General features: G+C 40.0%; 1 protein-coding gene across 4 annotated transcripts in view; it reads right to left on the bottom strand.

The window, feature by feature from the left end:
• ELMO1 (engulfment and cell motility 1) overlaps nt 1-24,033 on the bottom strand; it is a 302,673-nt gene that overhangs the window by 224,217 nt on the left and 54,423 nt on the right. For all 4 annotated transcript variants that reach the window (XM_088054072.1, XM_014248665.2, XM_005519061.3 and 1 more), the window contains 3 exons: nt 15,193-15,233; nt 14,193-14,265; nt 1,102-1,152 (listed from right to left, as the gene is read on the bottom strand). In XM_088054072.1, coding sequence (XP_087910198.1) covers nt 1,102-1,152; nt 14,193-14,265; nt 15,193-15,233 — 165 coding nt within the window. The remainder of the gene's footprint in view (nt 1-1,101; nt 1,153-14,192; nt 14,266-15,192; nt 15,234-24,033) is intronic.

The raw sequence follows: 24,033 nt of genomic DNA, 5'->3' as shown, positions 1-24,033 counted from the left end.
CTGTTTCTATTTCAAGAGATCCCGAGTCTGGGCAGTACTGCAGTGGATATTAGTTATTAAGAAAGTCCCAGAGCTTAGATAGAGATGGTGCTGGGGCTATCTGTTTCTGAGAAATTTCCATCAAATGGGGCTTACTCCCCCAGAAGTCGTTTTTCCATGCACAAAGCTGTTTTGGTGATATATGTCAAGAGACTCTGGAATCCCCCTGACAGAACCATGGTCTTAAACTGCTGTTTGTTTATTTATTTATTCATTTTTAATGTCTATAAAGCTTTGAATATAATGACCATTGAAAAATATGATGAAGAATAATGGAAACTTCTTGTCTTTGCCCAGCTGGCTGCTGAAAAGTGCTTTCTGTTGAGAAGCTACTGGGTGGCAGAGTTTGGCCATAAGAATGCTTTGAATCTGCAGAGGCTAGAACACCATCATGAAGAGGTAAACCATTTAAATGGCACACTAACTACATTTGTCAGCAAGGAAATGGGATTGCTGCTGCCTTAGACATACATCTTCCAGGACTAATAATGGCTTTCAGCATGTGGCAGCAGTACTGCTCAACTCAGCGGGAAAACAAGCCATTACAGGGTGACCAGCAACTCTGCTGTGCTTTTTAGGAGCTGGCAAAGAGAAGGTGTAGGGAAAAAAAAAAGCCAACAACAAAGAAACCCCAGTAAAATCTCAGCATTATAGTTGCTACTCACTCAACACAAACCCAGAGATCAGGAAAGCTCTGATCTGAGCCACCCAACAGAGCTCTTCATGATTCAAATCCCTGACCTTCCTCCTGGCCTCCTGGTTTTGAGTTCTGAGGCAGAGAAAGAGCAACTTGAGTGAGGATGCAATGCCAGCAGGGAAGCAGGGATATCTTGTATGTGAAAACTATTCCCAGTGGAAGTGAGGCCCATAAAACCCACCCAGCTGTGCCAACAGTATCACCAAATGTCACTCGGAGTTCTTACTCCTGCCTCCAGAACTCATAACCTTTGCTCCTGGAGGATTGTGGGATACATTGTGGATAAAGCTTAAAAGTACACATTAGTTCACAATGATTTACTAACCAAATTTTCCCTTTGAAGGAAGAGAAGAGCATTGACTCACCGGAGATGTTGTTAATCGAAGGATGGCTCCATTTTTTATTTCATTACGATTCTGAAAGAGAAAAATCCAAAGTTTTTACTTAAGACTCACTCACATAGAAAGATGAAACATGCATTGAGCAGAATGTCATGCTGAACCTTTAACAGTGCTTTCCTCTGTCTGCATGCAAAAGCTTCCCCCTTTCAGATCTAAGCTAGCATCTATTTTCCTCACTGAGGCATATAACATTAGCTTCAACAAATAGGTTGAATTCACATGACACTTAACCAACCTGAACTCTCTCAAGAATGACTTCATGTTTTTCAAAGTTTAGCTTCCACTGGCAACTTCTAAATTTTTTTTTTTTTTTAAATATACTGTCCACAGTGTCTGGCTCTGATACTGTACATACTTGAGGAGTTTGTAAGTTTGCTAAAACCTGTCATTAAGCATCTGCAGGATTTACAATTCATCCCACTGGCTCTTTATTTTCTATAACAAGAACATGCTGACTTCAACCACTGGAACCTACCCACTGAGCTCTGCCACCATGACTTTGTATTCTCCCTCAAGGTAAAAAAAGCATCACTGTTAGCAGAGTAAAGTTCAAAGTTGCCATCAGTCCTTCTTCTTGCCCAGCTGTCAGAAAGAGAGGGCATTAAAGCTTTTCTTTCAGTTAAGCTTGCACAGCCGTGGCTTAAGCTATGGTGTACACTTACAGCATCCTTACAACTTTGTGGTCAAAGCCCATGAACACCGTCTCCCCCTGTGGTGTGTGTAGGGGAGCTTCCCTTCTTTCAACAACTACTTCCTACTCACCACAGGGTAGGAGAATAAGGCATCTACAGCAATGAACACACTGACAGGTACTGACTTTGTGCAGCACAATGCACAGTCACAGTGCCCGTCATGGTCCAGTAGCTTCTTCATGAGCTGACACCCTAATCTGTCAGAGGAATTGGAGGAATCCCTAGCAGTTTGAGAGAGAAGAGCTAATTTTGTATGAAGACCACGTTGCAGGCTTCCTGCAGACTGGTGTTTAGCCAAGAAAAAATATGAAGGTGTATATCTCTCCTCAGGCAGTTTTTCCCAAATTTATTTCATCTTTCTTGTTCTCATTCTGATATAGCTCAAATCCAAAATGCTAAAAAACAGATAAACCTTGCCTGAAACCAGGTCAAGTAGTCCCAAAATAAAACTCCAGTACATTGTCTCATTCTTGGTATCCAAGTCATCTGTGGGACTGGTTCTAGCTACCTCAAAGATCACTCCCCACCCACAAAGACTTCTTCACTCTAACTGAAATAAATGAAGTGCCAGACAACACAGGGGGTACAAGAGATAAGCTTTCTTACAGACTCTTTGCCTACATATGCAGCAACTCTTCTCAGCCCTCAGCAGTCTCCTCCTGCCAGAACAGCCTCAGGGAGACCAGCCAGGCTATACTCAAAAGAGGGGCAAAGAAGGGTGAGCAGCTAAATACAGGGTGACTTCCCACAGCACTAACAAAGTGCCAGATTTTCTCCACTTGTAGTGGAACAGCACCAGACCCAGCTACATTTCATCATGTCTAAGGAATCTGTGTGAAGTGGCCATAGTGCATTTGTGTGGTTTAATCTCAGTCAGTGCTGAGACAAACTCACTTCACAAACAGTTGTGGTTGCTAAAACTGTTACCACCTCCTGGATTTGTGGAGCTGAATAAAAGTAATTGCTTTGGGACAGACAATTAGCATAGGCTAAATCTACCTCCGTCAGCAGCTTAGGCTAAGCTACTGGACCTCAGCTGTATTAGGCCAGAGCGTTTGCATGTACACATACACAAGGTTCCATCAGCTTTACTTGGAAGGCAGCAAATCCCAGCATTCAACAATATGAAAACCAGGAATTCAACTCAAAAATTTAAACAACTTGAACTGTACTCATCACATTCAGGAGTTAAAGTTCACTGACATCTTTATAAAAACATTGGAGCTTTGAAGTAGACTGTTCTTAAACAAAAATAAGAGCACATACAGAGGCTTATTTTTTTAAGCAGCAAAAATTTAGGTTTAAAGTTTCTCATGTTTCCTGCTGCAATTAACATGAACTACCAAATCAGATGTACAAATGAGTTTGTGGTTTGCGGTTTGTTTGTGAAAAGTTAGGTCACTTCATCTGGGCCACAATACACATCTCTGCAAACACTCAGTCCACTGCAAACAAGAGGTGCTGGGCATAGCACGAGCATGGTGATCTCCAGAAACTTGAGGAGGAACAGAGGAAACACAGAGGAACACACAGAGTAATTAAAAGCATCACTGGACATTTTCCTTTGGAGTCTTTCTGTTTAATCATGAAGATGAATCTGAAACACCAACGATTTCAGACTCAACGGTGCAATGCCTGTCAGAATCCACAAGACACAAGCCCATGGACCTTTCATCATGTCTGGCTCAGAGCAAGGTGTGCATTCCTGCCCTATACTATAAATTCAATCATTGTATCACTACAGAGAGAGAGCTCCTCTTCATCTCCTGTTTCAGAAAAAGGCTTAAGGAAAACTGCCCACGCCATATCTCTGGAAGTATTCAAAGCATAATGTCTGTAGCACAGCAAGCTAGCCAAAATTTGAAGAAGGTTAGCAGTTACCCAATAAAAAAAAAATACAATTTTGTTTATCCATTCTAAATATTGGCTTAATCACATACCAGGAAACAGCATGTAAGAGTACAATTAAGCCAAGAGGCTTTCCTACATTAACTACATGATGCAATAGTCAGCATGCCAGTTAATTTTAATTGCAACATTTACACACAGTTAATCCTCTTAGTATTAAGGATAACATCCTGTGGACTTCTTTTCCAGGATAACAGAACATCATTAGAGCAGCCCAGTTTTGGCAGTCATAAGCATCACTGCTATTCAGGACAGAACTCACCCCCACCCATGGTAGACAATTTTTTAAAAAATCCAAACAAAAACAGTGAAAAAACCAAAACAAAAAAACCCTCTTCCAAGATATTCCTGACCTATTTCTCAAGTGTACATGAAGTTGGTAGATATTGTTCTAGATACGGTGTTGATCTGTATTAGAAAAACTTAATCCTGAGCAGTGAAGGAACTATTGAAATGGTACAGTACCATTTCAAAACGTTCCTAAAAAACTCTCTAACAGGAAAATATATCTGTTATACATGTTATACAAGACAAAGATGGCAGTTATATCAAGGATACAAATAAGCTCCCTGTGCAATATTTTATCTAGTAAGATATATCACAAGACGATTTTTCTCCTGACAGAGTACGTAATATTTCCAAGATGAGATTTCAATCAGACTAAATACTTTCATGAAGACACACAAAGAACATAACACAGCAGGAAGTAGAGGGTAGCTGGAAAGTTCATCTTGCATTCAGATTTTAGGACCCTCTGCCTTCTAGCTTCACCAGCTGGAGGAACATGAACCTAAATGACCATAAATGCTATAGAAGGCGGGAGAAGCAAGGAAGGAGAGGCAGTGGGGTAGCCCTGTATGTCAGAGAGTTTTCCATTCTCAGAGAAGTATGGAGGGGGCTCAGCAGAACTGCTATCCTGGAATTCTGGAGGGGAGATTTGTGCCTGTTTAGGAGCCTGGTTGACAGAATCCATTGGGAGGCAGTCCTGAGGGTCAAAGGAGTCCAGGAAGGCTGGATATCCTTCATGAAGGAAATCTTAAAAGTGCAGAAGCAGGCCAATGCAAGACAAGCAGTGGGAAACATCAGCCTGGCTGAGCACAAACCTTTGGCTGGAACTAAGGAAAAAGAAGAGAGATTATGACCTTTGGAAGAAGGGGGCAGGAGGGCCACTAGGGTGCTATGAGGTTATGCAGAGAGAAAATTAGAAGGGCCAAAGCTCAACTGGACCTTAATCTGGGAACTACAAGCCTGTCAGTCTTTCCTCAGTGCCAGGGAAAGTCATACAGCAGATCACCTTGAGTGACATCTGAGGCACATACAGGACAACCAGATGATCAGGCACAGCCAGAAGGGGTTTATGAAAGGCAAGTCCTGCTTGCCTGGTCTTCTATGCAAAAGTGACCTGCTCAGTGGACGAGGGAAAGGCTGTGGATGTTGTTTACCTGGATTTTAGTAAGGCATTGACACTGTTGCCCACAGCATTCTCCTGGATAAACTGGCTGCTCATGGCTTGGACAGGTGCATTGCTTGCTGGGTAAAGATGGGGCTTGATTGCCAGCCCCAAAGGGTGGTGAGGAGTGGAGGTACACCCAGCTGGTTTTATCTAGCAGCTGCTCACCAGTGGTGGCCCCCAGAGCTCAGCAAGGTGGACGTCAGCCTCTTTAAAGTAACAATCAATAGGATGAGAGGAAATGGCCTCAGGTTGCACCAGGGATATTTTAGATTGGAGAGGAAGAAAAAAGTCTTCACAGAAAGTGTTTCCAAGCACTGGAACAGGCTGCCCAGAGACATGGTTGAGTCACTGTCCCTGGTAGCATTTAAAAGATATAGCACTTGGGGACACAGTTTAGTGGTGGACTTGGCAGTCCACTAGGCTAATGGTTGGACTCGATTATCCTAGAAAGTCTTTTCCAACCTAAACAATTCTACGTTTCTATGACTATCTGCCAGCAGATTCTGCTCAGTCTGAAAGCTCTGCTTTTCTGTGCCATAGATTAGTTTGCCCAAAACACATGCAGGAGACTTGCATCCAGAAAGCAGGCCTCAAGCATTAGCAAAGTCCACCAAATCACTGAGAGGGATGAAGGTAAGAAAATTCACTTTTAAAAAAATCCTATCAAAATAGTGAAGTTGTTTATTCAGAGCTTTGCTGCAGTGACACTAGAAAATTTATCAGGTAAAATAGGTTATTTTTCCACACATTTGTCTCATCGTTTTAATGATCTCTTATACCCAGCAAAATGCCTCAAGATTCAGTTCGCTCTAACTGGATGGAATGGAATATTTGAGGAAGACCTGGAAGCATTGGTTCCCATGGTTATAGCTCGCTCAGCCTGTTCTTTAACCTTGACCAAACAGCTTTCTTCAGACTTCTCTAACCACCCTAGCCAATAACAGCCAAGAAATCTAAAATTCTTATGTTTATTACCTTTAGTAATAGATTCATCCTTATTTCCATACTGCTGTTATTTTGTTGCACCTTCCTCCAAATGGACACAAGAGAAAATTAGAGCTGTGAAATACACTTTATGATGCCATTACATTTCCACAAGGATAAATTTGTGCAAGTTGTAAATAAGGACAAAATGACACAAAATATTAGAGTTATAGAGTTCATTACTAAGTTAACAGCTCAGGAGAGAGAAGCAAAGTTCTTGCTGGCAGATCTCCCTTAAAGCACAGATTCAGTGTGCTATAGGATCCAGCGGGTGTCATCAGAGGTGGCACCAGGAACAAGACAGATGGCGTCACTTTGCCACAACACAGGAACTTCATGTACCCACATACAGGGCACTGAGTGCAGTTTTTGATCTTCACATCCTAGGGAGGGCACAGTAGTTTCTGAGAAAATACAGAGAGGGGCAAGTGTCCAGTGGGCTTCACCAGTTGCCTCAAAAGGCAGGGTCTCCTCGGTTTGGAGGGACAAAGGACACAGGAAAGAATGTAGTGGACAACCAGAATGCAGAACTGCTTTAAGAAACCCTGCAGTATGAGAACTTAGGGGGACTTGATGAAATCGGTAGGGGGGCAGTTTAAAGCAGATAGAGAATACACTTCTTCATCCAGGAGGCAGTAAGTTCTTCAAGATTGAAGAGGTTATGAAAGCAGGCTGTATCAGCAGGTTCAAGAAGAGATGAAAGAGTGGCCTAGCCTATATGCAGGATATTAAATAGACTAAGTGTAGATGTAACCTCCAACACTTGTAGTACAACAAATGGGAATATGAGGAAGCAAAAAGAGACTAAAAGCCATCATCAGATCACTACCCTGAATAGCATTTGCTACTGCTAGACCTGCAGACAGACTACAAGATGACATTTCATTTGGCTGACTTGGTAGGGAATTTCTTAAGTTTAATTTTAATCACCAAAATATTTAATAAGATGTAAGCTAAGTGATACAGGTAATTACCAACATTGTACTACTTGGCATGACAGAACTGTACTGTTTTAGAAGAAATACTGGTGCAATTAGTCTTGTGGTAAAATTTCTTTTCTGGGAAGCTGTTGAAAAGAAGGGACAATGTCTTCTGGTTTTTCATGTTATAATTAGATTATAACATTTTCCTTAAAAAAATAAGTAGTTTGTCTGAAATGTCTAAATAGAGGATGTTTTCTGCATGTTGTTTATCTGTCTCTATTCAAGGATTACAGAAGCTGGTAAATAAACCAAGTTAGACCAGTGGTGCAGTTTCAGTCTGTACATTAGCCAGTGCAATTCTACAACCTACAAGAGGCACAATTCTGCACATATCCCTCCAGTGCATGGGCCCCCAACACTTCCTTTACATCAGATCTACCACCACGCAGCAGCACAGTCAACCACCTGACCTTAAATAGTTAACACTTCCTGTCCCCTTCATTCACAAAAGGGGAGGAAAATAAAAAGTATTCCAGAGTCCAGAATTTTCTTTTGTGTCAGATCCGTGGCTTGACTCACCACCCAGCAGCAGTCACTAGGATGTTAGTGAAGCAAAGAGAAGAAACAGAATAGAAAAAGAATTCCCAACTACCTATTTCTCCAGCAACCCACACAATGCCAGCTTGACTGCCACTTAAACCACATCCTAAGAAAAAGACCAAACTTTGCATGATTTGCCCATCTGCCAATGGAGTGATCTACAAGGACAGCATTAGCAGGCACCACTTGTTCTGCAGAGCAGCAGTGGTGTTACACTTCAGGCAGACATCCTTCTGACACATTAAAAGAAGTTACACACAAGTTATTTTTAACCTGGATCAGTTCCCCAGTTCAAGCAACCACACAGACATACAACACAGTTGTACCAGCAACATGGAAGGGGTGGGCCGATGACAAGCAGCCCTATCGTCCTCTGATAAGTTTCAACAGAAGAGCTGCACCCTGAAAAATAAACATCAGGAAATGACTGACTTAGCTGTGCTCATACTATTATTAGCAGGATTATGTGGAGAAATCAGAACAGGGCTGGTACAGATATAAAAAAAACCCTAAACAAAAACCCATCAAACCCAAGTAAGGATTATCAAATTGAAGTCAGCTCCTCAGCACAGGTTATTCACCATATTCACTCACAGCACCACTGAGGGTCAGCACAGGAGCAGTGGCTCCTTAAGCAGATGCTTAGAGAATAGCTGAAGAATGAAGCTGAGACTGTGGCTCGCTTTTGCCAGATCAAAGCACAGTTGCACAGTTTGCTACCATAGAGCCTTGCTTTTCAACACCTTATTCATTCCTAGTACTGCAATATGTGGCATAATCAGTCAACAGGGGAACTAAACCAGATGAAAATTTTATCATTTTGGGGTTTGCCTGGTTTGCACAGAAGAAGACAGGAATAAGCAGTATAGTATAAGCAGGAAAAGTGGGCCAGCTCATTTTGCAAGCACCACATTTGGAACCACAACACCGAGACTTGTTTAAGGGAAAGCCTGCAGGTATTTGTGCTTCTCTAGGACATACATCCCACTCCTACACCCTTCCTATGCCCTTCCTCTCACCCACAGAAGGACTGTGGGTAAAACATCCCTTTTCCATTTTTGACTACAGTTGGAGCTTGACAAAATTTTGTTCTACTTCAGCTTAAGCCAATTCCAGAAACAATTGAGGGACAGGTCACAGCTGTTAAAAAAAGCAAAGTATCATTCTTCTTCCCAATTTTCCTTTACTTCTTTCTTGCTTACAGGCTATTACTGGACATTATTCAAGAGTCCTGCCTCATCCCTGCATCAGATCAAGCAACCTTTTTACTAAGCAAATTTAATGAATTAAAGTGGCACAAAATTATTCCCTCCTTGCCACCACCTTCAAAAATTGTCAAAAAACAAACTCCCCCTGAAAAAAAAAAAAAAAAATTAATAAAAAGTGTCAGGATCTTCTGGGGAAGGGAGAAGAAGTCAGAGCCATCCTCTCTCAGAGCTGACTTGTTATCTGTTCATTGCACTTTGGAAAACTACCCATCCAAATAGGTTATTCTTTAAGTATAACAATGAATTTAAGAGTATTTTTCTGTTGGCCAAATCTTACACAGAACTGTTTGCCATTAGCTGAACCCAAACAGTTGTACTGTGCCCCTGGTATGCCATACCTATCTTTGATTGCTCTAACCGAAAGCTGAACTCTTTCAGTGTCTTTACTCTCTAATGATTAATTGTGAGGCAAAATTACAAACTTAATTCAAGAAAATATCTATACAGATTTTTTAAAAAGCAGCCCACTTGATCCAGTTCATCAGCCTTGATATGGAACTAAGAAACTAAACAGAAAATCATCATAACAAATATTTTAATAAGAAGCAAGCAGAAGAATTAGTCTGTTTGTGCTGGGGCCAGAAAGTATAACAGGTGAACAAGACATAATTATTTTCTTTAGAAAACTTAGTATAGACCAAAAGTTCTACAAAAAGAGTCCTAAGAGAGCTAAAAGAAGGATAACCACTGTTCTTGGAATCAGCTTGAATGAAGGAGGACTGAAAGCAATTTAGTATATGGATACTCAAGTTTTACTTCTGTTCACTTGAAAAATACACTAATAATCTGAGATTTTACTGGAGTCTACAGGGAAGTGTTACCAGCATTCATCAAGCAGGCAGGAGCATGGCCACTCAGATGCCATGTGCTGCCCTTACTTTAGGGAATTTCTGCAGGGCTGTGCAGATGCCCCAAAATAGTAAGAAATTTGTGAATATGTGAGAAATATCACATCTTATAAGTGGCAGAGAAAAGGGAAAGCCAGGCATGGTTTGATCCAGGTTAAATCTACAATCTACCATGTACGTAGCACAATTAATAAATGTATTATCAGGAGTGATGCAAAATAAAAAATGAAACAGCTCTCTTAATACATTTCTCCAGTTCCCATTCTTAATGCTATTTTTCATTCTCAGCTCCTTAAGAAGCACCAGTTCCTTCTATGAATCAGAAACCTCCATAATTAAGAATGTTTTCTTACAACTCACTGAAAATTCAATTAATCAGTGAAAACAGATGAATATGAAAAACGTAAAAACTCAGAAAGTCCCAACTGTACAAATGGCTCATTTCTTGTCCTGTTATTTGCATACACTCCCACGCAGGGAGCCTGTAAAGGCATGGTGGAATTTCACATGAATATACAATTACAGGTTGTGTTCAGCAAAAAAATAGGCCACGAACAAAATCACCTTAGATAAAGAGCAAGCACCAGGGACTCCACTCAGGTTCCCATCATTGGGAAGATGGGGGTTAGAAAGATGTCCCATCTTCAAACAGAGCACAGAATTGAATAATTACAACAAAAGGAAGGTGGGGCAACTCTTCTTGCAAAACAGAATTAAAAGTCTCCCAAAACTAATGGAGTAAACTCAGTGTCTGCTCCCCTCCACCTCAAGCAATAAGAATAAAAAGGAAATGTGGGAAATAGGAAAGAAGGGAAAAAAGCCCACGGGAAGTCTTCTGATGCATCAGATATAAAAAAAAAAGCCAACACAGAAATACTGTGACAATAAAAATGGGTTACATTCAATATACAGATGAATGAAATGTCCTTGTATTTAAAAGATAACAAAAAGATGTCACCGTTGTCACCACTGTGTGCTCACTGCTGGCTCACAAACCCCTCAGCACCAGCAGCCAACCCTTCATTTCTGAGAGTTGCTGACACAGAGGATTAAAAGCGACCACATTCTGCCTCCAGCAGTGAAACCAGCTTGACCACCATCCTTCCCCAGGCAAACACAGCAGCTACAAATGGATCTAGAGGTGGCCACAGTCTGCAAGACCAAGGGTGAGCAGTGACGAGGAACCAGCCATACCCACCAAGGTGCAGCATCAGCCGCTCAAATCTCTGTGCCTGCGTTGCTCGTACTGCCAGCGGAGGAGCACAGCTAACAATTATCTGAGCTGTGGTTTGCAGCCAGGGAACACACATAGCACACAAAATTATACAGCCATTTTCTACTCTTCATATAGCATTTTCCTTTCTACATCTGAGCTCCCCCAGGCTACAGCACTCCTGAGTCATTGCACCTCATGTACACAAGCATTTACCTCAGGTACAGCCTGGATAGACTGAAGCAAAGGTGACTTATTTATTCTTATCTTGTAGTATCTAGCATGATAAGATCCTGACTTAGAAGTCAGGCTTCTAGACATTTGACCTACCAGAGAAATGTTCCTTCATGATAAGGAAAGTCTTTAAATAAAACCACATACCTATTAGCATAATTAAAAATCAAACACTTTGAGATCAGAACACCAGACAGATTTTAGCTCAGGCACTATGCCTGCTTGATTTTCTTGTCCACATACCCTCTTGTTTTATTTCTGTCATTTTTAGAGAAAAGGGCTTAAAGAAATAAGTGATAATTTTCACTGCAGCTTCAGGGGCACAGATATAGCCATACCATGACCCAAGAGTCAGCAGCCAAAACTGGATCTGCTGTGATAAGCCCTGTCTCTAGTAGGAACCCTGGCTGAATCAAAATTTGTTAAAGACCTCACTTATACTGCCTGAAGGAGTTATTGCTACTTCTGTAGAGGCATTTTTCCAAATAATACAGCCAAAACATAAATAAATTAAGAGACAGAACTGCTTGGGTGTTGTTTTTGTTTATGCATGGTATAATTGGGAAATATAGGTCCAGCTACAAAAGATAAAGAGTTCTGTATATGACAGCCAAAACACAGATGGGCTGTTTGCCACCAAAAACAAAACTACAATTGTAAGCCATGTAACATTTGGGACATTTTCACTTCAAAACTTCTTGCTACTGTATACAAGAATTCACTAATTGCTTTTCTTTCTGGTAACTTTAAACACGGTGATATTTAAAGAGGCATCTCTACCTGGAAGGCAGTCTCTGCAGAAACATGACCTATAGATAATGTTAATCTGCATACGTACAGACATATAATTCACCTTTAAGACCTGCAAAAAATATTTGTTATGAGGAGCTGTCACTGTCACAAAAAAAGCTCTGCTCATGTCCATTAGTAAAAGTCAGATTACAGCAATGTGGATTTTAACAGGTAAGTGTTGTAGCTTCCTTGAAGTGCATGTGTCTTTCCTCATGCCTGGCAGTTTTCATGTTTTAATTCAGGCAGCAAAAACGTCCTACTGAACACAAATGAGGGAAAGTATGTGGAAGGGGTGATGGCCTATATAAGCCTCTCTTCACAGCCACTATCCAACAACCAGCTATAAACACTGAACAATATCTAATGAAAGTCACAGACATCTGAGTAATTCTAGTGGCATTTAGAGCTCGTCTCTTTTATTTATGTGACTCAGAGTCAGACACTCTGCATATTTCCAGTGGGGAATAAACAATCTCAAAGTCCTCTCTGCAGTACAATCCAAAATGTCCTAGAAGACCATAATTTTCCATCCTTATTGCAAGTTAAAGGCAGCCAAAAACCGTCAGACTCTCTTTTATGTGGAACAGAAAACATTTCTCCTCTCCAAAGCTGCAGAATCCTACCCACCAAAGGTGGAGATAAGGCCTGAAATATCCTTTCAATTGCATCAGGACAAAGACCTTCAAAAAGCTGGAGTATTCACTCAATCCCTGCTTCTTGGAAATACTCACTGTACAGAGTTTAAATGACAACAGGCAAATTCAATTGTGTCTGCTTTATTGGTAAACATGGTGTCACCACTGGGGGCAATTAGCAGAACAATCTCACTATTTAATTTGGTGGAGGCAAAACACAGAAGTCAGTAATTACTTCAACAGGTTTCCTTGTAGTGGTCTTTGAAGTGTCTGTCAATTGAAACTTGAAAAGAAAGGAGAAGAAAAAAGGACATATTGAGAAGGTTGTCTGGGATGGCAAGCAGTTAAATGAAGAACTGTAACTGATCTGTTAAAAAACAAGCAAAATGAACAAACAGAAATAAAACAAAACAAAGGAACCCAGGGAAAAAAAAAGAAAAAACAACAACACAGCACTATCTTATGAGCAACTGCTTTTGCTGTCTTGCTAAAATTAGTCTTTCCAAATGCTTAACCGTGCCTAAGTGTCCTTTATTTCTTGGGTGTGGGTATGAATTACAGCAAGAGAAAACTTAGTTCGTGTCTCAGTCATATTAGCAAATCTTAAAGAACTGTAAAATGCAAAACAGAACCAGGACATGCCTCCACTTAAGAGCAAGATGAACTAAACTGATAACAAGGTAAGCAAGAGGCATCTATATCTGTGCAGTTAACTCTGGTTTTTTAGCTCAGAATCCACTGAGATTAGGGAATTTGGAAGTGGATTTCATCAGACTTTAAACAGTATCCTTCTGCCATTGCTTAGAAACTGTTCCTCTGCAGTGCTACATGTACATTCTTCCAAATAATCTTTTTCTTGTAATTTCAGCAATTTTACCAGTAATGCTAGGAATGAATGTTCTACTTGGTCCCATTCAGATGAGCATGTCCCATATATTTACACTAGACATTCCATTTTTATTACAGCAATAGCCTTTTCATTACTCTCTGCAGAAGTCATTGCATCACTTGATGAATCACCTATTGCCATGCTACATGGGGACAATAAAAAGTAAACCAACAGAGCTTACAGAACTGGGTAAGGGCAAGACGGCAGGCGGGAGAGTGTAACAAATATTACACAGTCACTGAAATTTATTTCCACCTGCTCAGCCAAAAAGGAAAGTGACATGCACTGAAGGTCTCCTCAGACTTCAAAGAGCCCTTCATATTTTAAATATTTCAGTTTCATGTACACCACTTATTAGCAGAATACTAAACACACAAGAACACCAAAGTTGAAGGGCTCAGTGCTCAAGTCTCAAACTCGACATGAAGAACTTTGCACATTCAGACTTCTATTTCCTTTTCCTAACAGAAGAAATCAGTTTAAAAGTCATTAAATCAGGTCTCCCAGTGGCATTGCATTATAGAAAATGTATTTTCATATATTTTAATTTAATATAAATGATTGTGGCAAATATTTTTATAGGCTATGCAAAAATTGCATTGAATGATTTACCCACCTTCTCGGTGATGTAGAAATTAGAACTATCAGCATGCTGCAGTGCAAATTGGTCATGATTTGCAAGAGACCACCTTAGAAATATGAAAATAAATTAATCACAAAATGAAATCTTAATAATTCAAAAAGTACCCTTTACATAATTTTAGTATGACCAAACAAGAGCCTGTCATTCCCATGTATTTCTCATGCTTCTCATAGTTTTCCATAGCTTTCAATGATGAGTTCCAAAGTTTAAGTTAAAAGCATGCTTACAAAGGGAAAACTTCAGTACAAATAAATCCTAGTGATCTTTTTTTTTTTTTTTCAGTAAGCAAGATCACTAAGTCACTAAAATTGACCAAAGGAAAAAAGTACAGTACCAGAAATTTATGCTAGCTTATGCAATACACAATGGATAAAGTATTAAGTTGATATATTACATTAGGCATAAAATATCACCTTTTTAGTTCAGCAGCAAGTTGATGAAAATAGCTAGTTTCTCCTGTGTGACAACACTTGCTTAAAATGGCTTTTTAAATTAATCCATTAAACTTAAATCAAGGTATTTCTCTCAGCCAATTATTAGTCTATACTGCAGAATTTGCAATTAACAGTTCAGTTTCATATGAACAATCACATCAACTGGACCAGCTTACAGCACTGGACTCAGTGCTCAAAATTTAGAGCCAGAGGCAGTGCTTTGGTCCCTTTAACCCATGAGCAGCAGGGACCACAAGCCAAAGTGAGTAGGCAAAATGCATCTCTGTGCAGAAAGGGAGGAAGTAGTCAAAATGAGAGTCACCCACATGATGGAGCTGCTTTGTTAGAAGCCTCATCTTGCAAGCAATTGATCCAAAATGCACTGCAAATTCAAAATTTGAAGCTAACACAAAAAGATTTAAGCAACTAATGGCTAGTCATACAGGATATCTAGATTTTTCTTGGAAAATATTATCTCCTAGTTTGTTTAATACTTCAAAAAGCACTGTATCTGGTATGTACAACATGGCAGAGCTTACCCATCACAGACTTCTTTTATTATCGAGGACAGTGGCTTTTTCTGGTAAATGGAAAAAGAAAGAAAAAGCAAAATCACCAAATTAGAATAACTCTGAGCTCTTAGAATATTATTCCAAAGCCAGTAAATACAAAGAACAAAACTAGTAGCATATCATTATTTATTTAACAGCAAGTGTGAAAGGATCCCAAAATTTTCTGCTGTTTTGGTCTCATAAAGGTATAAAGACAGAAATTCTAGACATATACATTATGATATTATCCATTATTTTTGCCACTTTTAGCCCATGTAACATAAACTCAGTTTCTCAACTGAGAAATCAAAAGGGTCTTTTGTGTACACTTTATCTCATTACCCAACAGGAACAGAACATTTAGATATCAACACAAGCATTTTCCAGGAATGACATCTGAAACCAGAAGACATTCAATAATTTTAAACCTTTTGTCCATTTCAGAGACAGTCATATGGTGACAGTAATCCTCACTCTTAAGTGCACACATCCAGGTCCCCCTCTGATAAAACACCACCTGAAAGGTGTTAAAATCCCAGATGTATCAGTTCTGCTTCATTTTCTGCATCTGTGAGCACAGGAGCATCTGGACTGACTCAAAACAGCTCTCTTGCTTTGGGTCCCAAAATAGAAAACAGTCTAGCCTGTTGATGTTGCAATGCTTTGAACATTGTTAAAAACACAGGGTGCACACACAAGTGTTTTTAGAAGACTTCTGGCTAAGAGAAAATGCTCTTTTATGTCCCAAACCATAGATGAAATTGTATGGCAAAAAGAAACACACCAAATTCCACCAGCTGAGTGGCTACTGAGCCTTCTTCTCCCAATACTGGGTGACCACACAATGTCACACATATCTGTTGCTTCACAAAAACTTCCCAAATCACCTAAACATCATAGGATCCCCCATCTTTAGTTATTTCCAATAATGACAGTTCACTGAATTTAAAAAAAGCAAGCAAAACAAACAAATACAGAAAACTCACCATAAACCCACGCACAATTCAGCACTATTGTCAAAATGAGCATTTTACCTTTAATTTTTTGTAGAAAATTATTAGTGGAAAAATTAACTCAGTATGTTATGTGAAGGAAGAAATAATTTTCCCTTGAATTTTGCTTTCTTTGCTTCACCACTGCATAGACAGAAAACCAGAGACAGGACTCCTTGGCCGGGTCAGGATCAAGGAAGGATTTATTATTTCAACTGTCCAGTCAACTAAGGTAGTTTACAAACAGGCAGACATGTAACACAAGACAATCTTAATCAGGCATGAATAAAAACACCTGATGAAAGGATTCTGTTCCTGTTTAGCATGTTGTCCCAGTCCTTGGTTTCTTTCCTTCCTCTTTCACTACCATTTCTATTTTCACATGACCACCCAAGATGATCCACACCAGGGAAGGCAATCAAACTAAAAGCCCAGGAAAAGGGGGGCAGGGGGGAGTAGTTTTCACCAGAACAGATTTCCTCACGTGCTTGGCAATGTACCTAAATGAGTAGCAAACACCAACACATGGGAGAAAAGGCAGAAGTGGGAAATTGCTCCATTCTGCAGCAGAAACATGTCCCTTCTCCACAGCAGCTTCTCTGTTGCACTGGCTCAGTTTGCATAGCTGCAACCAGGCTGTGAAGCAGATCAGGCAGATCAGGCCAGATAGAAAAAGTGGGTTTTCCCCACAGTTTTTTTTGGACTGATCAATTCCTCAGTCTGGATTTCTGTGTCACTTATGTACAGCTACTTTGACCTGTTGTCCACCTCTCTGAGGGCTTTTTCAGCTTCTGCAATCCTGTGAGAGAAATCCTGGCTTACAACTGTTTTGTTTCCTCTGCCTTTTGTGAAAAACAAACAAACAAACAAAAACCCAAAACAAAACCAAAAAACATTGGGGGGGAAGGACGGAGGGAGGAGCACAGCTTTGTCTGGAGCTGGATAACTTCTGTTTGCCTTTCAGCACACATGCGCCAACCTGTAGGCAAACTGCTGCCAAGCAGAGTTAACAGCTCTTCTTGCTGCATCCCCTTCACTCCTCAGGACTATAGGTCCTGTTCTGATATTTCCATATTTTTTTCCATATATCTGGGTTATTAATTCCTTTTACAGAGTAAACAGAAACCAGATAGCAGATTCAATATAATAGAAGACAAAAAGAGTAACTGATTTTTCTTCCCATTATTTCCCATAGGACCTGTAGTTTCCCACTAGAAACTATGACAAAAAGACAATTTAACAACTTAAATTAGCAACAATATAAATACCGTGAAGGCTGGGTTAAATTACTTTTCAAATAATTTTTTGGTACTTCTAAGTTCTCTACACCATCAACTTTTATGTCCTTTGTCAATCCCATTCACCTACTACCCGTTTTGCCTATTTTACACCACCTTTTCATTACTATATGACAAAACCTGAAACGAAAAACTTGGACAAAGCAAACATAAACCCCTGAAACAAATCAATTAGAACCTCTAAGAAACAGCTAAAAAGAAAAGCAAATGGATCCTCAATAATAAAAATTATTTATACAGTTTGATCCTCCTGTGGCACTACTGCTACAGCACTGATCTGAGTAAGCACAACTCGTGATGAAAGAGGCAACAGGATGAAAATAAATTTGAACTCTCCTGGGACACAGAGTTTGGAATGAGTGATTTGATAACAATTTACAAATTGATAAATGTAAAATAAATACCACCACAGCAATACTAATAAGTACAAGCAATACTAATAAGCTGCTGCTCCTTATAATCCCTTGGGCTGCACTCCCTCTACTCATAAGTCTCCAGAAAGAATTCTTTCCCCTTCCCTGGCTAGCTGGGAGATAAATTTCCAGCAGCAGGTTTTTCACATGAGAGGTGTGACTGCAAGCAGGCGAGGGCTGCCAGGAGTCCCTGTGTGCATTCCCAGGGCAGAGGCTGGTTGGAAGATCGCGCTGCAGGGAGACCGTGGCAGGCAGCGTGCAGAGCTGGCAGCAGCAGCCCTGCCACTCTGCCTGCACAGCCAGGCCCCCTTGCCTGCAGAACCCTGCCTTGCTCTGGGAGTGACAGGCAGCTGAGTGCCCAGTTCCCGCTGCACTTCCCAGCTGGCTTACAGCCACCGCCAGAATCCTGCCGCAGTCTGCAAGACAGGAAAATATGTTTGGCTACCAGCGTCTGGACATGACTGTCTGCTGCATGTATAGGACCACAGCACTACTAGAAAACAAAGAAAAATTAGCTTTTTTTTTTTTTTTTCATTTTTAACCATGGAAAATGTAGGTAAAAGTCTTATTTCCATTCTCTGCAGAGTAAATCCACTTGGCAGGCCGTTCAAAGTCACTTTTTTTTTTGCCCTTGGCTCTAAATATCTGCCAAATGTCGAAGAGCATAGATTTGAAGGTTTTGTTACTTTAATCTTAATAAAATTATATTTATGGAAATTTACTTACCTAGCTGCATTCACAGTTCCAAAAAGTCAAATTTACCTTATTAGACAATGTACTTTAAAGAATTTCTTACAATCAGTCCAGAAATATTTTGAAGTTTTTCCTTCACAGAAATGAGTATTTTGTGCTAGTTCTTTTTCTTTTTTTTGTCTCTATGTCTTCTCCTAGACTTGTAAAGTGAGCTTTTACCCATGCTGAGATTCTCATTTAAAGCCCTAAGAAGATCAGGCTGTTACTTTAATGTACAAAATAACAGAGATCAAAGTAAACTTCATGCTCCCTACAGGAGATAACACCTTCAGCTAACTTATCACAGTATCTGCACTGAACACATTGGTTAGAATAAAATATTTTCCTAGGGTAGGTATTAAATTGATAGCTGAAGTTAAGTGACACTGAGTCATTACAGCCTTGTGACTTACTGATCTGCACACAAGGGGAGAATCCTGACAATGACACAGAGCATAGCCAGCACTACAGCCAGTGTGAATTTACACACCTGGTAAAGCTCTATCTGCATTGACTTGTTAGCACAGGTGTCCAAGATTCAAATGTGGCCCTAATGACATCCACCATGCAGGTCACCAGTTCTGAGCTCACCTGCGCACATATCTCAAAGTAGTCCCCAGGTTTTGTGTGCTGGGATGCACACGGATCCCTAACTCAGTCTCATGAGTACCCACCCTTGCTGCTAGTACAATATTTGGTAGCACTTCCAAAGTTACTTGAAGAACACAGACTGAGATTTCCCACTCCAATTTCCTCACCAGTTTCATCCTTTCATGCCTACCCCTGTGGAGAACTCAAAGGGAACCAGTCACCAGGAAGAGCTAAGCACAGGTAAACTGTAAACAGGGCTAGTCCAGACCACTGTTTTGTTCCAGAGAAATCACAGGATGAGCAAAAGCAAGCAAAGAATGTCCAACACAACAATGCTGACCAAGCCCTAGGTCCTGTTCAAACCACCAGTAGTACTCCAATTTGGGTTTAAAGCACTCTCAAATCAGACAGCAAGTGTGTGTGTGTTTATGTGCATGTGCGAACTATGAAGAGGACAGAAGCCTAAATCCAGGTGGGAACCTGTGTTATTTGTGCAGTTCTGATATACTTTGTGCAACACCAGGAAATTGTAGACAGGTTTCTTTTAGGCCAAGTCTGAATATCTTTCCTTTCCTTGTGACTAACAGAGATTCACTGTTTTTTCTTTTTGCTAAGCTGGTTTGTTAGGTTCTGCTTCTTGGGGTTTTGTTTTTTGTGGACAATGATTAGGACATCCCTCTCCCTGTCTCAGAATTAACAAGAAAACCCTTAACTTTGCTGTCTTTAAGCCTATCACAGAAAAAAATAGCAGAAGCAGCACATCTGTTGGTGTGAAACAGTATGTAGGAAAAATGTTCTGTTGCTGACCTGTGCATCTGTCAAAAAACAGAACTTGAAGTCAGTAAATACAACATTCTGTCTTATAATTAATGCCATCATGATAATAAATCTTTCAGTTCTAAAGTCATTTTTATGGCTATTAAAAACAGAGAAACACCTCTTTTCACAACCAGTGGAGGCTTTATCTGCTACTGTCATGCAGCAGGGTCCACAGTGGACTGGTGGCAAATACCAGATGCCAGGACACCTGGATCCATGACTCACTACTTTGAAACTGATTTCCTGTGTGTGAGAAACAAGGTCCTCTGAAAGGGGGAGATGCTGGACTGCTTTGGACTTCAACCTTCTCAACCTGCTCTGAGCCACTCTGGGAATTAACACTCCTCATTGCCTACAGTGAAGTACTGGTGGGACCAGTCTTGTTAATTTGTTATCAGGCATCTGTAAAAGATGAAAGAGTGGGTTTCTCCAACCCAGGGGAGCAGCACAGAGAGTGAATGCCTTAAGAACAGGGACACCACAGTGCTACAGGAGAAGAGACCATAAAACCCAACCAAGGCCAGGGTGACACCGCACAGTTGTGCCGGTGGGATGACACAACCCAGGGCTGGAAACATTCACACCTCAGAGCCAACAGGCAAAACCCTCAACAAGTGCAGCTGCTGATGGGAGAGAGCTTTTATCAGCTTGGTTCACAGCTCTCAAGGTGGTAGTTTTAACATGTCACTAGCAACACCTCGGTATAAATTTAGCAACAGAGTGCACAAGATTTAGGGAAACCTGGGTATTTGTGTCCTCTCCCCCTTCACTCTCAGCTGCAGCTTCCTCAGATACTCCCTTCCCACCCCCAAAGAGATCTTCACTCCTAAATCTGCATTTCACCTGATCTAAGCATTGACCCACAGATCATATATTTAGGATGTTAGTGACTGTACAACAAGGAAGCAGCAAAATATAATGTTGCTAACAAAAAACCTCAATCAAAAAAGGAAAACCATAAACAGAATTTTACAGATACTTCTTACTCCACATCTAGTGTCCTAACAAGCCACAACACTCCCTGCTTTCTCAAGTATAGGTAGGAACACTAAAAATTCCCAGTCAAGAGTACTGAAAAGTTAGAAAACCTAGGGACTCAGTTGTGAATTTCAACATGTTTGAATGCAGCATTCTTGCCACATGTATTTAAAATACAGCCAAAATACACTTTTCAATATAAAGCAGGGCTTTAAGATGGCTCTTCACACAACCTATTAGGAGAGCATACCTTTGAAGACTGAGTGGAGAAACCCCAAACACCCAGCTCATGACAGACACATTGCTGGCCTACAAGGGCAAAAATATTTATACTGTGGGATTTTTGGTGTTACTCTCTTTTGTATTACAATCTGCATGTCTATAACTAGAATATAATTGAGTCATAAAGTGTGCCATAAAGGATACTCCAGCTGGCCAGAATGTGAACTAATTCATCAGTCCATAACTTCAGGAATCTCATCGTTACATATTTCCGTTAAATAAGAGCCGAAATAACTTAAGAGAATAACTATCCTGCTGATAGTTAAAAAAAATATTGATGTAACAACCTTAAAGTCATGTTTAGCCTTCATCTTGAAAATGCCATCAGTTGCAGGCCGCAAAATTCAGGCTCCAACAGGGAGGTTCTGACAAGAATTATGGAGCTTGTAAAATCAGACATGAAAAAAGTCAAACCAAACCCCAAACCAAGAAAAGAAAAAACCCCACAGACCCACAAAATTCAAGGAGAGAATAAAAAAAAAAGATATTTTATCTCTTTCTTAAAATATTATTTTCTGAACATCCTTTATGCTGGAGATCAGGAACACTGGGATATTAATTCTGTAGACCTCAAGCGTATCCTGGCTCTACTTGCACTTCTATTTAACAAAAAAACAACCAGCCAACCAACCATCTACTGCATTGAACTTATGGTTCTTAACCTAGAAGATGGGACCAAGTAGAAAGCATAAATAGCATCCATTAGACTGCAATTCACAAAACATTTCTATTTATTCTTCCTCTCCCTTTCTTTTATGATGTCTAAAACTTCTATACTGCTATTACCTTTTCCATCTACTAGGCCTTGCTGCTGCCTCTGTATTAAACAGAAGCAGTAAGACAGAGTTTTTATGTCTTTTTCAGTGATGAGGTCCCAGCCACACACACCACAGGACATAAGTTTGCAGCTTTGAAAGACTCCAGCCAGCTAGTGGGAATGTGGCTTTGGACAAGCCAGACTAATAAAATGTAACATGTGACAAAAACAGTGCCCATTTTATCCGTGCTGGCTGGCTGCCACCACATCAAAGAACTGAGGTTCTAATGGTGACTACTCCAATGCCAATGTCCTGTAAGAAAAGGAATCATATTTTTCAAACTCTATTGTATCATTATGTTAATGAAGCATTGTCTATATATATAAGGGTGTCAGGGCATTGAATTATATCCAGTGCACTAAAACATCTTCATTATTGTTTCCAAAGTTGTTCTTGCTGCTGAACAGCTTTTACAAAATAAATAAAAGCAAAAAATTGAGACATTTCATTAATCCAACAAAGAAAAAGAAAAAAAAAATCACATAAAAATAACAGTGTTAAATAAATAAAGTTAGGACACTTTACCATCTTTATTAATAATATTTTTACTATGTTTATATCCTAGTTAGCTCCTGCTCTATCAGCAGTTTCATATTCAATTTTGTGAAAGTGAAATATGGTTCAACAAGGAGCAATAAAACTCCAAAAGCATTTGTTTAGTACCTAAACACTGATTTTAAGCAAGCCTTACCTTTAACATACTGGCTTAAGACAAGAAAATATTTTCCAATTCTTTTTGAAAAGCCACCTTTTGGTTCATCTATCTTTGGGCAAGCCTTCCACCAGCAGCAACTGATACCCTCCTTCAGAGTGGCTGAGATACAGCTGCAGTGGCCAGCCTCGAGCACTGGCTCCTTCCCCCATCTGACATAAAGGAGCTGCTGCTGCTAGCAAATCCAGGCAGGGAATGTTTTTATAAGTCAGTGTTAGATCTTTTATTTTTTCTCCCCGTGAGCTGCTTCACAGTCCTCTATCTTCCAGAAACTGAGATCCTGTCAGCTGTTAAAGGTACTGACATTTCCCTTTACTATAAACTCAGGATGTGCAATAACATTGGAAATCTTCATACCAAAAACATCACTAGTTCCAGCTACTGCAGTACCATTTCACTTTCTGGGCAAGAGTTCCTATAAATTTGCAGGTTTGTGGGAAGGAGGCAAAAGTCTCTCTCTTTCATTCCCTTAAGAGCTAAAACCCTTGATTTTGGGAAAGTCAGAGTCTGGAGGCAGAATGAAGCACAGAGAGCAACACTTCACAGCACGGTGAGACAGTGATACATCAATATCCCTTCCTTGATCACTGCTTGAACAATGGTGGTGCTCACTAATATTGCTAATAATACTAATATGTTTAGACTCGTGATGCCAGCATTGTCTCGGTATACTGCTATTACTAGTGACAGTACTTGCAGAAACTATATCTATTCTTAGTCCACACACATGGCAGAAGTGATGTGCCACTTTTTCTCTAATTAAGCATTTCACAGTCCCTTTTGAACTTTATTTTTCCCCACAGTTTGAGAAACACTGCACTAAATCAATTAACAATCTGGACCCAAGGGTCCAGATTTAAGTATGAAACCAGATTTAGGTTTGAAAGCTCCTTTTAAAAAAACCAAAACCTTACTGGTGACCTTTTAATATGCAGTGAAGTACAACTCCTATGAAGAAGATGAAAAAACAACCACAATTAAAATTACACTGGCAGAAGAGAAGAGAAAACTTGAAAGAGACTCTTAAAAGATAAGCTTGCTGAGTAAATCTAAACTTTAGAGAGAACATTAATGTAAAGCAGCCCATGGCTCTACCCATGGCTGCACTTCTATTAACATGAAATTCTCATATGACAATGCTCCAGTAAATTTTTCCCTAAACTGTATGAGATTTGTGCTTTGAAAAGAAAATAA

Source organism: Pseudopodoces humilis, chromosome 1, assembly GCF_049639895.1.
Source record: "Pseudopodoces humilis isolate 2021_Gansu_Grassland_sample_001 chromosome 1, ASM4963989v1, whole genome shotgun sequence".
NCBI lineage: Eukaryota > Metazoa > Chordata > Aves > Passeriformes > Paridae > Pseudopodoces > Pseudopodoces humilis.
The sequence above is the reverse complement of the archived record's forward strand: the minus strand, read 5'-3'. Positions and strand labels throughout refer to the sequence as shown.